The 18,215-nt window shown below is 33.5% G+C and overlaps 1 protein-coding gene across 16 annotated transcripts in view; it reads left to right on the plus strand.

The window, feature by feature from the left end:
- Positions 1–18,215, plus strand: part of NBEA (neurobeachin) — a 611,133-nt gene that overhangs the window by 288,512 nt on the left and 304,406 nt on the right. For all 16 annotated transcript variants that reach the window (XM_036228295.1, XM_036228296.1, XM_036228300.1 and 13 more), the window contains one exon: positions 6,191–6,252. In XM_036228295.1, the coding sequence (XP_036084188.1) occupies positions 6,191–6,252 (62 nt within the window). The remainder of the gene's footprint in view (positions 1–6,190; positions 6,253–18,215) is intronic.

Here is an 18,215-nt window from a genome sequence, read left to right on the forward strand (position 1 = left end):
CATTCCCTATGCCGTGCTCCCCATCCCCGTGACTATCCATCAGCTACTAATTTGTTCTTTAACCCTTAGTTTTTAGTGAAATAAAGTAAACCGATGAATGAATGAACTCTCACTGTCTATTTTGAGGGTTTTTTCTTTTCAGTTAAAATTTATAATCTAAATAGAAAAAGCTGTGATAGTTTAATTACTCTTAAAGTTTTTTCATAGTAACCGAACTTAATGTTATTTTAATTTTTTTAAGGTTGTATTACAGTTTTTTCATTTGTAGTGCAATTTTAAAGTAAAACCTCTGAAAGAACATGAGGGTAAATGAAATGTTCAGTCAGAATAGTAGTACATACTGCTACCTATGTGCATATGAATATTAATTATTATAATAACAAAAATTCAAGCCATTATTATTTTAAAGGATATTTCATATTGATTGGGGGGGGGGGTACTCCTTGCTTTTGATTTCAAATTAGAAAGCCACAGTAATTGTGTGGTTTGCCAAGTTGAGTTTTTTGACCTTCATAAGTTCAGAAGACTTAAATGCTAACACTGAAAGTAATTTTTTATGGACAGGAGCATGTCACAGTAATGAAATAGGAAAATAAATTGCATATTTCAGATAAAAAAGTAAAAGAATGGTAAAAAACATAGGAATTTTTTAAATACTCATAGAGGTGTATAAACATTGCAGAAATCTTAGAAGATACGCACTTTGTAGTTTTGCCTTGTATCTTAGAATGCTTCATAACACAATGTGAAAACTGCATAGAACAGAAAATTTCAAAGCAATTACCATCTGTACACCAATGAAAGGACCGTAAATGCCAAAGCTTGCCAAATTCCTTTCAGAGTCTGTTGTTCTTCATCATTCATTACTAAAATGACACTATTTTAGTGCCGTTAGTCTTTTATTAATTTTAGAATTTTAAAACGCTTAAGTCATTGGAAAGTTATTTAAAAACTAGTCCTGGGAAAACTTGATTTTTAAAATTTAAATGATCAGAATAGTCATGTCTATTCAATGGAAAATAAATTAGTTTATCTTACTTTGAGAAGAAATAGAAAACTAGATCTTAAAACTGCCCCAGTACGATTAGGACTGGTAGTCTCCTGGGACACGAGTAAAAACTTCACGATTCTGTTTTCTTCATCACCATGATATCTGTGACTTATTTACCTCTGGTTCGTCAGAGGTCTAGCATCAGTACCTAAAAACCAAACAAACCTGAAGCCGAAAATTAAGATTTTTGCCTATCTATATTTCTAATTTTGTCTCGAATAAAACTCGGTACTTGGTATCCACAAACCTACTGCATTCGTTTCCTTTCATCCTTCACACTTCCATTGCTCCTTTCCCTCACCCTTTAACCTCATATTTCGTGGTCTAAAATAACTTACTGTCTCAAGACAAAATGTCTTTCAGTCCTGTCTCAAATCTGTCTCTCCCTGCATTGCCAGTGCCTTCGGCCAGGCCTTCGTCATCTTGACTAGACCGCAGTTACGGGTTTCTCCCTGTCCCCGGCACAGAGTGATCTCAGGATGCATTGGCTTCCTCTGACCCCCCTCGAAATCCTTCACTGGTTCCCTGTCGCCAGCAGGAAAAACACGCCGCGCGTGGCTCCGCTTCCTCGCTACCTCTCTCTCTGTCTTCATCTCCACCCGCCTCGTCCACAGCCCCATTTTCCTGGCTGTTTCACGCTTCTTTACTCCGCTGATGTTTCCATCACCTCAGATGAGTTTCTCGTCTTTCCTTTTTTTGTATAGAGACGCTCAGCATCATCCAGTTCAAACGTCCTTCCCTGTGAATTCTCCACGGCGGAGTCGCTCGCTGCTCTTTCTGTGCTCCTGACGCCGTGCGCTCTGCGCGCTGGATTCTGTATCACGGTTTTGTCTGTATCATCTGCCCCACTTCTCTCACTTCTTAGACTTAGTGCCTGGCGTGGTGTCTGGCACATTAGACGTGATGCTCACTAAAAGCTTTTTGAATGAATTAGGCTTTTGTTAAAAAAATAAATAAATAAGTCTCTTATTTTTCCTCAAAGTCCTATTATTTTCCCTTATTGACTGTAGTAGTTAGTGGATGGTGGTTTCTAGATTTATTCATTTGACTGATTTTTATTGAGACTATACTCGTAGCACTGCCCGAGTCATGGATGTCTGTTGGTCTGTCTTGGAAGAGGGCCCTCGATGAGAAAAAACTCTTATGTGCCTTAAGAGACGCCTTCTACCTGCGAGTACCGTTCCTTGTTTGTTACTGTGATGCCTCGAACCCTTTACCTCCCGCCTTGAGGAACGTCCTGCTAGAGGTGGAATCTGTCCGCACTATTTTAAAGCTTTAGGGCTCTTTTAACCTGACCTTCTAATCCTACAGATACATAAAGTCAGACCCACAGAGCGACTCAGAAGAGTCTGGCAGCTCATTATTAAAACAGCATCGCCATACCTTTCAGTATTCTTGCTACTAAAGAAAGCAAGCTTTGTCCCAAGATCAAACTAACTTTATTTTCATTTTACAATTTAGTGGTTTTTTTTCTGTGTGTGTGTTTTTTTTTCAATGGCAAGGTAGTATAATTCTGAGTGAGATGACTTCTTACCTGGAGTGAGTGTGGACCCAGAATGCCAGTGTTTTGGATGACCGTTCACTCGTCTACACCCGTTCTGTTTGCTGCCGGATCTGGACCACCTCAGACTTGTCCTCCTAATTGAACTTCTCAGGGGCTGGTATGTCAGCCTCGCCATTAGCCGACCTTAGCTTTCAGCAATGTCGTTCATAATACCTGCAGAAGCTGGCACGAGACGGATTTCCTCGCTGTCGGGAGCCTTTCCACGCGCGCAAGCTGCCTCCCCTGGTGTCTGCTGTCCACGCCTCCGGTGGTCAGTCTGCACCGGTCATCCAGTGTGGGACGCAGGACTGGAGTAGGATCGCTAGTCAGAATGTTTGTTCTGGTAAATGTGTACCTGCTGGTGGGAGTGTTCTACTAGTTGGCCAGTTCTTCTCATTGGATTCTGTTGGAGGGAGGCATATGCGCAGCCCCTTTGGGAGACACTTCTCATTTGACAAGATGGAACAGGCCATCGGGGAATAGGGGTGCCGTAATTGGGCCTTACTGTCATTTCCCCCACTTTATAACTTACGCTAAAGTTTTCCTCTTAACTTCCAAAAACATTTATAATTCTGTTTCCTTTAATATTTATCTCTCTCTGGATTTTACCCTAGTCCTCCGGTCCACTTGCAGGCACCCCCAGCCCTCCTAAGTCGCTCATCTTCCAAGTGATAAAAGTGTTCCAGATTTCTGTCATCCTTGTTCTCTGCTTCCTCTCTACTTTGTGCTTAAGACAGTGCTTTTTGTCCCCATGTCTGACCAACATATGCTACTTTCTCCAAGAAAACTGTCAAAATCATCCGAGTTGAAATTAAGCATTATGACCTTTCTCATAGTCACATATTGCCATCATATTAATGTCAAATTATTTGTGTAGCTCCACAGCAAACATGAAATGAGCTTTCAATTTAGATGACTTGAATGCAAGTCCCAGTATCACCACTTACTGCATGAAACACTGTTGGGCTAGTCACTAAATCGCTTCATTTTTTAAAATCTATGACATGAGAATAATAATAACTGATTCAAAGAGTTGTTAAGGGAACCAAATGAGACAGCATATATAGAAGGGTTTGTAAATGATAAGGCTCTATGTAAATGTTAGATAATCTTAGATTTGAATTAATATATGGAGCACTTGGGAAGGTATAGATAATGTCCTACTCATTATTGTAAATTCCTGAGACACCGTACTTTGTAGATATGAAGAGATGTTAGATTAACCGATTATGAAATTCTTGCCAGACAAAAAGGGACAACTCAACCTGTTTGAGGCATACACTTGTAAAATATTTGCCTTAAATGTATACAACCTGAGTTATTTATGGCACCATTAGACAAATTGAGCTATCTTGAGCTTATGATTAAAGTTATACTAAGCCATGTTTATAATTACATCTTGAATTTTCAAATGGGATACTTTTTTATTTAGAAAGTGTATAAGGATAGATTGTCATCAGACAATGCTTGAATTTCGGTATCCCCTTAGGAAAACATTGGAGAATACCTGTTTGTCTTAATGTTTAGAAACAGTTCCAGCCAAAATGGTTACATAGTTTTTGAAGGTTGTCTTCCAGAATTGTTTCCGCTTGTGTTCTCATTGTGGAGGTTAGGGTTTTTTTGTTTTTTGTTTTTAAAATCTTTTGAAGAAAATTCGTTAGTTCATTCTATTCAAAACTAATTAGAAAAAGCACATTAGTAAAGGGGTTTATGGAACTGAAGTCACAGCGGCCTTTTTCAAAGTACCAAGAGTACTGGTGACAAACTGCAATTTTCCTATCCTATCAATTCATTGTCATTTTCTTTGAACAAGGCATTAATGAAACATTTGTTTATGTATTTCTTATGATGGGATGATAGTACTTGTAAAAATTATGAATGTTTTTGTTACATAGGGGTTTTTTTTTGATATTCGTGAAAAATAGTCTTTGAGAAATGAAAGTAATTGCATGTTTTTTCTATTTTTTACTTCGTTGTTATGTATTTTAAAAACTGTAATACACAGAATATATGGTGAATGATTCTTTATATAGTCACTATATATAGCCATGTAGTCTAATCATTCTTTATATAGCCTTACAGTTTAAAATCTAAATTGATATAGAGTACATATCTTAATGATGATCCTTTGCTATGCATAGCCCTTTGGCCCTTAGTTTTTCTATGCAGAATTTCAAACAGCTGTGTAGCCAACAGGTGATAAATATCCCATTTAGCTTTCTGACTCTAGCTCCAGAGCAAAAAGATTGCTGATCAATTACAGCAATTGTCTCTTAAATGAGCTTTTCACATCTGCCTCTTATTTCATTAGTTAACTGTCTGCCCAAAGATCTGATAAGATGGAATACTAGTGCCTTTTTTCGGCTTGTTCTGTCTCTAAGGTCGTTAGCAGAGTGAGCACAGAAGGGTATTTATCCACTACCTACAACAAATATACATTCTCCATGTCTAGAAGACAGTTGAGACTATTTATTGAAATCACCTTGAGAAGAAAATAAAATAAGTGATTTCTTTTCAGGTCTCCATTTAGCAACAGCTAATGTAAGATGATGGCATTTCTTACTACATGAAGCTTTTACTGATAACGTTTGTCCTTATATAAACATAAAAATCTAATCTATTAATTAATTTATAATTTAAAAGTGTCAAACTTAAAAAAAAGTCAAACTTTTAAAAGTGTTTTTTAAATTAGCAAACATTATGATTAATAACAGGTCGTTATGATTAAATCCAGCAATTACTATTAATTCTTGGTTATATCCCTCCGTGTTGGCGCTTTAAGATAGTAGCATTTATGATCTGCTGTCTTATGTATCATACAGCAGTCATTCTTTTAACTGGAAAAAGAAAAGTCTTTATGATTAATCAGTGTTTAAACTGCTCATGGGACAATTTCCTTGCCTGTAGAATGGGAATAATAATAATATGTCACGGTATAAATAAAAATTAAATGAGACCATGTACAAAAGTCGTTTAACACTGTACCCAGCACATAGTAAGTGATCAATGAATAATAACCATTATTATGTAAATAGTGTCACATTTAGTTAGTATCTCTTCTAATGTCTGTTCATAGACTTTGGAAGCACAACACAGCAAGATTTTATAAACATTGCTTAATAGGTTAATTGTGTGGAATTCAAATTTAAATATGTATAAAAATTTTAAATACTGACGATCTATTCATAAGTTATTTTAATTTTGTCTTTTGGAAGAAAATTTAGGTAGCTCTTCAGTGATCATTGGTCTGCGATCCAGGAGATAACCCCATAACAAATGTCATTGTGATAACAGCAACTCTTAACTAGCTCATCAATTTCAATAACTAACCCCCACCTTGTTCAAGTCTAAGAGATACCTTGACCAAATAACCCAAGGTGAAGTCAGTTTTTTAGTATATTTCTCATCTTCTTGACTGTCCGAATATTTCTTAATTAATGTTATAAAAATATGTTAGTGAACGTACCCATTCATGTTATTTTAAGACTTTTATTCTGAAGAAAGTTTTTATAAGTGAAAACTATATAATGGACGAACTTGGAATGATGATGTCTACAACTGCAATTTCACTTCGTTTTAACCTTTCTTTGTCACAGGCCTTGTTTGTATGAAGTCCAGCACTTCCGTGGTTGAGCTTGTTATGCTGCTTTGTTCTCAGGTAGGAAATCTTATTCGCTTAATTGCATTAAACCACACGAGGGGATTGTTTTTTGTCTCTGACAATAGAATGTGTGCACACATATATGAATATGTTTATATATATTTTAAACTTTCCATCTCTTATCCCATAGATGAAGAAAATAATTTATAATGATAGGTACTTTTATGTAGATGATCTTGCCGTGCAAATATTGATTTGGTTTCCTCCTCCTTTTTTCTATTCTCTAGCTGTCTCTTTGTTTCCAACCTTCCCTATCCTTCTATTGTTCCCTATCTTTTTATCTCTGAAAAATATATATACATATATAAAAGTTGTTGTTGATCTTTGATGCCCTTCTTTATATCCCACCTTTTAAATATGATACATTAGTAGAAGTTATAATTTTGATATTTATTGTTAATTACATGGCTTCTTCTCTATTAAATTTGAAATAATGAAAATAATTTTTTTTCCATGCAATAGGCAAAGTATCAAATGCAGTTCATTACTGAGTGGCCTTTGACATGATCCCTTTTCTGCTTTCATTTCCCTTTTTTAATGGAATTTGTATATTTCACTGTAAATTCTAAATATCTACTTATTTTTCTTTAGTAATCAAAATTAAAAATAGAATTGTAGTTGTTGGATATTGTTTCTTCTTAGCAATGATAAGAACCTAAATATATATATATATATATTACATTTTCCCAGTAACTAAAATAGGCACCTAATAGTCTTTCTTCTCATCGGCTCTTTCAAGCCTCCTAGTGATCCTGATTTTCATTTAAGTATAAATGTTTTGTAATATGAGAATGAAAAAAATGATTGCGTGTTTGTAATAGGTAGTCATTACATTTACCCATAGTTTCCTCAATAGAAAGAAAAGTACATTTAAACTGTTTCTAGTTATTGACCTGAGGTCTTCCTAAAAGCACAGCTAACTCCCAAATAAAAAAAAAAAACAATATGGCTTCAACTGGTCCTTTAAAACATCAGCAAAAACAAAGCAACCAAAGACTTACCTATTGATTTCCAGTCTCCAGGTTTACATTCTTCAGGAATATGTTCATAGGGAAGTCATTAGGACCATTTCCCTCTTTTCAGCCAGGAAGAATATTAATAAGACGTTAAAGAAAACAGCATCCCTAGCAGGAGCTCATCTTCAAGGCATTTGAAATTGTGACCTACTGCTATAGGGTCCTGAGTGCGAGAGATATTCTGAGAGATTTCTCTGGACCTTTTTGGATCTTGATGATGCACATTTAAAGAAAAAGCTTTTATGAAAAAAAAAATCTTAAAATGTCTTCTTCCTTAGCTCTGGGTTTCACTGCAGTTCAGAGAAATAAAGAGGAATGTAGCATTAGGGTCTAGTGTCTTTGATGGCCTCATCATCTAATCATAGGTTTAACATTACTCATTTGCTGGCTCCAGGAATTCCTGCCATTAAGGGCCCTAGAGATGAAACTTTGCCTCAGATATTGATTGAAAGGAAGAGTGAGAAATTCAAGCTCTCTGTGCAGTGCACTTTATTTCAGCGTTTCAGCAAAGCAATATTATAAACATGTCTCTTGGTTTGATTTTTAAGTTGATTTTTTTGAATAATTCAGAGTATGTTTAAATATTTCAGGTGGTTAATTGATTAAATATACCTCTCTGACATGACTTAAAAATGTATGTTAAAAAAAGCTACACTAGTTTTATTTCTGTTAAACTGAAATGTTGCTTTTCAGAAAATATTTTTTAAAAAGCAAATGAGTAATCTTCCTTCAGTACAAGTCAGGTGGGAGGAATTTATATTCTACTTTGAAATTATCTTATAAGACCATCTTTGTAGATTATTAATTGTTCCATGGATGTATAAAACCTTGGTTTCAAGGACACACACAAAAAAGGATATGTCTTCAAAGTTTCTAAAAATAATCTGTTTTTCTCTACTGCCCAAATTCAACATGATTTATATCCTATTTTCACCCATTAGCAGAGCATCCACAGCAGTAGCAGACTTCTGATCAAGAGAAATAAATATAGTTAGTGCTTCTGTGGAGATTACTTGGCATAGCACTCACCAAAGCTGGGTTCTCTCTCACAGGCCTTAATGCATCTCTTCAACATTGGCGCTGATCCCTGTAGAATTAGCACAGTTCTTTCTGTAGGCTGTCTTTGCCTAGACAGAAGGCAATCCTAAGCAATCTTTTATGCTGCAGAGTTCTAAGTTGTCTTTCTTTTATTTATAGTCAGCCTTTTGTAAGCATTGGTAGCTCCATGTTATTATGATAAGCAGTTATTAGTACTAACTAGATACTTGAAAATCTGACTGTGTAACTACTGTCTTGATGTGTGTGTGTATTCATACATACGTATGTATGTATGTATTACCCACACACCCCTCCAAAGTGGAAATTACAACTAAGGTATTATCCACACTGTGATTTAATTCTTAGTTAAAATAAGTTTTCGATGCAAATGGAGTTTTCCAGTTTATTCATTTGCTTAAAATGTGCTTTTCTCTTTCCAAATTTACATAAACCATAGAAGGATAATATTATATTTTTAGAGAATAGGTAGCGAACGATTAAAGAAGAAAAGGAAAACGCAACATTTCTTGCAGTATGTTCCTCCCCTCCCCCATTTGCTGCAACACATTAGATGCTTTTATTTTTATGCTTTTCATTTTGGAAATTTCATGTTAACTTCTCTATATTATTAAGGATATCAGCTTTTCTTTTATTATCTGAGCTCCTGATTAAACTTACTATTGCCAGTGGTTTATGTGCAAAATATGGTCTAAATTTACATGAGATCGTATTACAGATGTCTGAAGGTACTCGTCAAGGATAATTCAGTTCATATGCACAGCCTTTTAAACTCTAAGGGACATGCCATCCAGTCTACCTCCCCCCCATCCCGTGGAATTTTTGGTCTCTGTAGAAAACATATTTTAAGCTTTAAGAAGCTATTAGTATTATCATTATATTGCATTTATTTTTTCCCACAGCACTTTTACTGTATGTTGGGTACTTTTTCATGTGGAACTTATGACTCTAAAGTAAATATTAATAATTGACTATTCTTTTTCCCTTTCAGTTTGTATTAAAGTTGCACTTAATGGCATCTTTAAAAAATGGTTTTCTGTCATTTGGAAGTAAAATGAGCTGAAGTAAAAAATTAATGTATTGTTTTGACAAAATCAGTGTTTAATCACTTAAATACAATGTTTTCTACAGAGTTCTTCAGTATCACAGGTCTAATACTGTTCTCCAAACTTATTTTATATTTTCACAATCAGATGTGGTCGAGGTGCTTATATTATTCTATATGTGTACCTTATTTTCCCATTACAGTATTCTGAGTGTATTGTGTTCTTTGATGAATAGCAGATTTAGTTTTCAAGTAAACTTTTTTAGGTACCATAATAGTTTCTAATTATTTCCAGACTTTTTTTTAGGAAGTCTCCATCAGAGGTACTTCAGGAAAAATTGAGTGATGTTATCCCATAGGATTTCTTTAAGTTTTCATAAGTAAAGCTTAGCAGATGTCACTTACATTTTTCTGTGCCTTATCTGTCAGTAGAAAACATTTTATCAATTGAGAAACTTTTATGTAAAAAATAATGTCTCTTGCTTTTTAAGTACTTGGTGACTTGAAGCACCGATTAAGCAAATGTATGCTTAATAAATCATTTTTATTCTCATTAAAAGCCCAAGCATGTACGAGTGACATAAAGTAGAAGTCAGCCTTGCAAGTCTCTTTAGGATCTGTGTATGAAGTTACTAACATGAATTATTTTGTGGTTTTGTTTGCCTTTCTTCTTTTCTAAATATTTTATATACTTAAATAAAAAAAGGACTTTAGTGACTTCACTGATGCGATCAAGGCTTTTTAAACACAGTGCTTACAAAAGAACCACAACTGAAGAACACTCTTCCTTTTTCAAATGATTTGGTCTTTGAACATTAAAATTTTTCATTTTTCTTCAGTATGATACAGTTTAGTCAGATGGTACAAAGCAAAAAGACATGCTTTTCTTCTAACTATAATAAAGTTAAGGTTGAGATACAAAGACATCGAATGAATATAGTAGCCTACTAAAGAATATTCACTCACGAGTACTCAGTATTGAAAGGATTTTTGGTATGTGTAATATGAAGATTATAAATGGAAGACAACTAGAGATAGACTAGATGTTTTTTTCATCATCTTTAGAAATATGAAATCTTAATTATAACGAAATTATATCACATTTATTTAATTGTTTAGTGATTACTTTTTTAGCATTAAGATGATTACTACAGATTCATTACTATATTCGTCTATTTTTTAAAGAGTCTAATGTTCATCTGTGAAAGTAGACCATTCTGTAGCTTAATTTGAAATCAGTAAAGAATAAAAAATCGTGGTATGATATTTTAAATTGACTATAATCAAATACCGTGAACCAAGAATAAGATTTCGTGGAAAGCTTTGTTGAGATAAACTGAAGATGAGCCGCTTGAAGCTAACAGACTTGCCATAAGCATTAGCAGGAAAGGAGATGCAGACTCCGGAAAGAGATCCAGAGGGGTGTGGACCCAGTGGGAGCTCAAGCCAATGACCAGCCTCCCTGGGAACACATCTGAAATTAAGAGGCCAGACTGTATTTAATTGAGATTATTTGGTTATGGAGGGGAATTACCCATTTTCAGGCACTACATGAAACAATACTCCCCTCAAGGGTGTTTTTTTTATATATATGGACTATTGTAGTGTGATAATAGAACAGAAGTGAAATTGATAAGAAATTACTAACTTATGAATAGTATTGGGTATTTCGTGGTTTTTGCCTTTACAAATTCCGCCTCTACTTTTAGAAGGAATGAAGCTACTGTTTCATTCTGAGTATTTAACAGAGCTCTGCTTTTTTCTCTAGACCATGCCTGACTCCAACTCTCATCTGCGGTATTGTGTCATAGGAAATTGGGCATTTAAAATTTTTTGAGTTGCTATGATTTTATCATCTATCTAGCCAGAAGGTTTATAGTATGTCCTAAGTATAAATAAAAGTTAAGTAGGAGATTGAAAATGTGGCGATGAATAAAGATTATTGTCAACTTGGGTCATAATAAAGATTTTAGATTATTAGCAAATATGGAGGAAATTATATAGTAAAAACAGACATTTTGAGGGGAAAAGAAAGAGAATATAAGTATTAAGTAATCAGAAAATGTCCATTTATTATATCTTGGGAAGAACGCCTACTGAAAATGCAATGGGAGGGCCGATTCAACTATCATTTATCTACCCGATTATTAGTAGCATCATCTCTCTATGAAAATGTAATCAAAGGTTTAAATAACATGTAATTCAAATTACTTTTCACCATTTTTATGAGATCTTTTATTTCAACTCCTAGAGAAGTTAGGAGGTATAATACATTTTGAGTCAATCACTTTTATGTTATATTTTTTTCCTATATATTTTTTCCACATGACATCACACTTTCTTTCATTCTTGTATAAACAAATTATAAACAGAGAAGAAAAATAATGGATGAACAAAAATTTATCTGTGTGAAAAGGGTAAAATATTTTTAAAAAGAGAAATGAGTTCTTTCTCATGTCTGAATTTCCATAATTCTACCAAAATGGGAATTAAAGATCAATAAGCCTCGGCCACTTGTAGAATGACCCTTCAGAGCGCTGTAATTTCGTGGCGGAGGAGGAACGCAGTATGTTCAGGACGTCTGCCAGGCTGTCCCCCCGCCCACGCACACAAGGAGCCCCTTTCTGTGTTTGGCCACAACATCCACCCCTTTCCTTCTCCACTATTTTGGTTTGTCTGTCCTCCCCCTCTTTTTTTTTTTTCCTTTTTCAGTGTTTACATTATATACATCTCAGGCACATTACCACAACTTTGAAAAATAGTGAAAACAATGCCTATATGTTTCACAGTCCTACTGTTACATACGCTCCTTTTGGGTGGATTCTTTTCCTTTTTGTCATTTATTTCGACATGCTTTATTTTTATTAGCTATCATGTAATAAGAAATTTTCCGTGTCCTCTTTTTATTTTATTGCACATTTTCTTGTCTTTTTTTCTGTAGTTTTTTTTTTTGGTTTGTTGTTCTTTAAATAATTGTATACTCACAAGAAACGCCACACAGTATGAGTCTCATGTATCCTCCCCCTAGTTTCCCCCAGTAATGCCATCTCATGTAAATGTGACACGGTATCAAAACCAGGAAATCGATGTTGCTACAGTACTGTTAACAGACAGACACGTAACTTCCACAATTCATTTGTGTGTACATATGGATCAATACAATTTCATCCCTTATGTTAATGTTACCACCACCACTATTGAAATACAGAATTATTACTGTTCCTTCATGTCTTCCCAGTTATTTCAAACTCTTTTCTTTTCTGAAGCTTTTCTCATTTGTTATTACGTGGTTCTAATTACTCCATCATTCCCCTTAGTATTTGAAGTACATGTAACTAGATAGTAAATATTTTACATATTTTAATTGGATACTCTTATAGGTGATAAAGGCATGGTTTTCTCTCTCCATGACATTGGAATTTCTTTTGGAATAAGCATTATGTCCTGTATTGCCTTTTTTTTTGAAGCATTCCTTTCCACTACATGGAGAAAATAAATATTGTTTAGTCTTATTAGTATAATTATTGAACATTTATTGAGAGCATTCGAAATTATAGAATGTTTATTTAAAACTATTTGAAAGGAGAAACTACTTATGGATGACACATCTTACGTTTTCCAAGGTCACTTTATGGATGTTATTTCAATTATGCTACAAATTTACAGCATTACAAAGTTTACTCTATTTTTCTGTTGCCAATAGTCTTCAGTTTTGCTCACTACTATGCCATCCACATCTAGCACAGTGTCCAGAACAGATATTTATTACTTATTGAGTTAATTCACAAGTAAAAGGAAAACAGAACCCCAGTAAGATTTGATTAATTTATTTTTATCGTGTAAAATACATATAATAAAAATGTATCATTTTAACCATTTCAGGAGTACAACTCAGTGGCGGGAATTACATTTACAATGTTGTATAACCATCGTCGTTATTTATTTCCAAAATTTTCAACACCCCAAACAAAAACTCCATACCAACTCAGCAGATATTCCCCGTATCTCTCCCTGAGACTGGTACCTCTAATCCACTTTTTGTTTCTACGATTTGCCTACTCTAAATATTTTATATGAATGGAATCATACAATATCTGTCCTCTCTGTCTGGTGTCTTTTGCTTAGCATGATGATTTGAAGGTAATATATGTTGTAACGTGTATCAGAACGCCATTCTTTTTTATCGTTGAATGATACTGCATTTTATGTAGAGAACCATATTTTATTTATGTTAATGGGCACTTGGATTATTTCAACTTTTTGACTATTGTGAATGCTGCTATTAACACTGGCTTACAAGGATCTTTGTGAGTCTCTATTCAGTTCTTTTAGGCATAGGAATGGAATTGCTGAGTCGTATGGTAATTCTATGTTTAACTTTTCAAGGGACTGCCAAACATTTTTCCTCAGTAGCTACCCATTTTACATTTTCATGAGGAATGGACAAGGGTTCCAGTTTCTCTATATCCCCTCTAATAGATCATTTTTTTTTGTTGGTTTGTTTTTATTTGTTGTTGTTGTTTTTAATTTTAACCATCTTATAAGTGAAGTGATCTTGGTGTGGTGTTTTGATTTGCATTTCCTTAATGACTAATGATGCATCTTTTCACGCACCTAATTGCCATTTGTACATTCTCTTTGGAGAAATGTCTATTCAGATTTTTCCCGTTTTTTAATTAGATTTTTTATTGTTGAGTCAAAGGTGTTTTTTAATTTCTTCTAGATAGTAAATCCTTACCATGTATGTGATATGCAGAGAGTATCTCCCATTTTGTGTATGATTTTCATTTTCTTTATGGTATCCTTTGATTCACAAAAGTCTTTAATTTGAATGATGTCCAGTTTATCTATGTTGTTATTTTGACTGCTTTCGGTATCCTATTCATTAACTCATGGCCAAATCCAAGCTCATGGAGACCTTTCCCTATGTTTTTATTGTTGGTTTTTGTTTTGTTTTGGTTGTTTTGGTAGTAGTAGTAGTTTTACAGTCCTAGTTCCTAAATATAGATGTTTGATCCATGTGAAGTTTTATATATGGTGGACCATCCAGTCTTCTCAGTGCCATTTGTCAGAGACTGTTCTCTCATTGAATGGTCTTAGTGTCCTTGTTGAAAATCAGTTGAGCACAGATGCTCCAGATGATTTCTAATGAAAAAGTAATTGCAGTATATTAAAAGAAAAAGTTTTTTAATATTATAAAGTTAAATAAAATTTCTCATACTCTCGGAAATTTTTAGTACTTATGAGTAATCATTTAATATGTATCCATTCAAACTATATTTTTGTGCTTAAATGCAAAAAATTGATTTTCTCTATAATTGTTGTAACACGATAGTTTACAAATTGCTTTTTTCTGATCGATACTCTAAAACAGTGCTGTCCGGTGAAAATATAATGTGAGCCACATGTAAGAGAATGTACAAATGGCAATTAGATGCGTGAAAAGATGCATCATTAGTCATTAAGGAAATGTAATCAGTGTAAAAACTAATTAATAAGACATTTTACATCCTTCTTTTGTATTCTTTCAAACCAGGTGTATATTTTATACTTAGAGTGCATGCCAGTTCTTACTAGCCACATTTCAGGTGCTTGTAATAGCCACATGTGACTTAATAGATGCTGTATTGGTTAGCACAGCTCTTTCCTACCTATGCGAATATCTATGCTTTCCTTCTTTTAATGTTCATATAGTTCAGAGTAGAACAAGCAGTTCCAGAAGCCCAGAATATTGTACATATTTAAACAAAGATCAATTAATTCTGTGTCAGAGATTCTTGCACTAGGTTTAAAGGGATGATGTCTAAATTTCATACAATACTAGCATTCATATGTGGGATTATACACCTATTGCTGAGTGATTACTCATATGAAATAATTAATATAACCATCCATAATTCTGCTTCATGGTAGTGAAGCCCAGCAAGGTATTAGCATTCAAGATTTAAAACTGGAAGTCCCTTCTCCTTAAGTAGTGACATAGGCTTAGAGTAATTTATCATTTTGCCTAGGAATGAAGAATCGAGTTAACGTATCGTACAAGTTACACATGTGGGAGTGAATGGAACAAGCAGATAACAAAACTTCAATGATTGAGTGCAGTTGTTGTTCCCTATTTATTTAAAAAAGTTTTTCAATTATAGTTGACATACAATATTATATTAGTTTCAGATGTACAACATGGCGATTAGATGTATATATACACCTTACAAAGTAATTACCCCAAAAAGTCTAGTGCACTCTGGCACCATAAACAAACAGTAAGTTTTCTGAGGGAAGGGACTGTGTCCACATTTTTTTCTCCTCTTGATTCCTGGTCTAATAAGAGATGCATAATAATTTGCTTAGTAAATTTGAATTGATTATTAATTTTTTATCTGATTATATTTAATGTTAATTTGAAAAAAATTTGAAAAAACTACAAAGAATCAAAATGGGTTATAACATCGTAACTAAAGGTAATTGCTATTACCATTTGTTGTGTTTTCTACCAGTGCATTTTATAATATATATATAGATAGATAGATAGATATAATTTTTAAAATAGTGGAGAGCACACCCTCTATGTAATTGTGTAATCTATTTTTTCCTGCTACATTAAATTATAATTACTTCTCTGGATCTCTAAATGGGTCTTGATAATTAGTAAAAGCTTAAATTTAAATTTTTAAAACTTAAAATTTTTATTAGTTTGACTTAAATAGTAATACTTGTTAACTGTCAAAAAACCTTAAAAGATATGGAATGAAAAGTAAACATAACTCCTTCCCTCATCTACTTATTTCCTTACTTCTTATTACCTCCTGTTTTAAATTATTTTTTTTTCAATTACAGTTGACATTACAATATTAATTTCAGGTATACAACAGTGATTAGACATTTATGTAACTTAGGAAGTGATCCTTCCCGTAAGCCTAGCACCCACCTGGCACCGTGCGTTGTTATTACAGTATCGTTGATTCTCTTCTCTGTGCTGTACTTTATATCCCCTTGATTATTTTTGTAACTGGTAATTTGTGTTTCTTAATCCCTTTCACCTTTTTCATGCATTCCCCCAACCTCCTCCCATCTGGTGACCATCAATTTGTTCTTTGTATCTATGACTTTGTTTCTATTTGGTTTGTTTTTTTTTAGATTCCATTTATAAATGAAATCATGTGGTATTTGTCTTTCTCTCTGACTTATTTCACTTAGCATAATGCCATCTAGGTCCATCCATGTTGTCACAAATGGCAAAATTTCATTCTTTTTTATGGCCAAGTAATATTGCATTGTATATATGTAGCGGATCTTCTTTATCCACGTGTCTGTCAATGGACACTTAGGTTGTTTCCGTATCTTTGCTATTATAAATAATGCTGCGATGAACATAAGGGTGCATATATCTTTTCAGATTAGTGTTTTAGATTTCTTCTGTGAAATACCCAGAAGTGGAATTGCTGGGTCATATGGTAGCTCTGTTTTTAATTTTTAGAGGAAACTCCATATTGTTTTCCATAGTGGTGTCCCAGTTTACATTCCCCCAGCAGGGCAGGCGGGTTCCTTTTGTTTCACATCCTCGCCAACACTAGTTTGTTGATTTATTGCTGATAGCCATTCTGACAGGTGCGAGGTTTTATAAATCTCATTGTGGTTTTTATAATCATCTTTTGCTGTGGGATATAGTATAAGCCTAGGTGGTAGCCACAAAATATAAGTATGTACAAAGGTCTTGAGAAATATTATATCTGTATTGTATCTTTATTTATGAACATGTTTTGAGAATAGTAGCTTCATAATACCAGGCACTTTTGTGACATATTTGAATACAAGTTAGAGCTCAAGATGCTAATGCTGTGATTTCCTTTGTATTTATATTTTACTGTATCTTTTTTTTAAGTTAGTGTTTGAGGATCACTCCACTGGTATCCCTATTCTTAGCTCAAAAACCATCACCAGAGGAGTGATAGCAACAGTACAATGTAACTTAAGACAAAACAGTAGTGCATTTGTCATGACACAGACATGTAGCAAGCTCTTAAAAAATGTGTTCTGTTGAACAAATGTAAATTACCTTTTTCATGATAAATCATAGAAATTAGAGATAGACAGTCATTGTTATTTCACAGATTATAGACCACTCCAAGATTTTGGTTTAAGTTTTAAAAGTTCTTGTTCTATCAAATTTTAATTTCAAGAACTAAAGATTTTCAAAACCGCATTATAATTAAATCTTAAACTGCATGCTTGAATAAGGCAAGTGCTCACTTTTAAAAAATATTGCATATTTTTATTTTTTAATTTAAATGTTTTAATCTTGAAAATTTATTTTAAAAATCCTATTCTAGATTTTGTTGTTTTCCTGTCCAAATGAATCATAAAATCTAAAACAGCCTGTTTTTTATTTGATAAAATTAGCATTTCTTGATTTTTTTTCTGATCATTTCTAGGAGCACGTTTTCTCAACAAGGAAGAAGCATTCTCAACAGATCAACTTAGCATATAAATATACTTATCTGTAATATACAGTCACATATAAAAAATGCTTTTTAAAAAGTATTATAATACAATCTAGGTTATTTTTCATTATAAATACAAACACAAGTATATGTGTGTATATATATATATATATACATAAGAGTGTTTGTAATAAAAAACTATTAAATTTATATAATTTAGTAATATACTAAGATCCTGGAAAACTTACTTATATTTATTTTTTATATGATGCACCAACTTTTCTTTTACTAACCAGTTAGACACACTTTATATTTCCTAACAGTTTTTATTGTTGACCTTCATAACAATCTCTTTGAACTGATCATTGATTATTCATTTCTTACATTCATTTTTTTCTAAAATGC

This window comes from Rousettus aegyptiacus, unplaced genomic scaffold, assembly GCF_014176215.1.
Source record: "Rousettus aegyptiacus isolate mRouAeg1 unplaced genomic scaffold, mRouAeg1.p scaffold_m13_p_11, whole genome shotgun sequence".
Classification (NCBI taxonomy): Eukaryota; Metazoa; Chordata; class Mammalia; order Chiroptera; family Pteropodidae; genus Rousettus; species Rousettus aegyptiacus.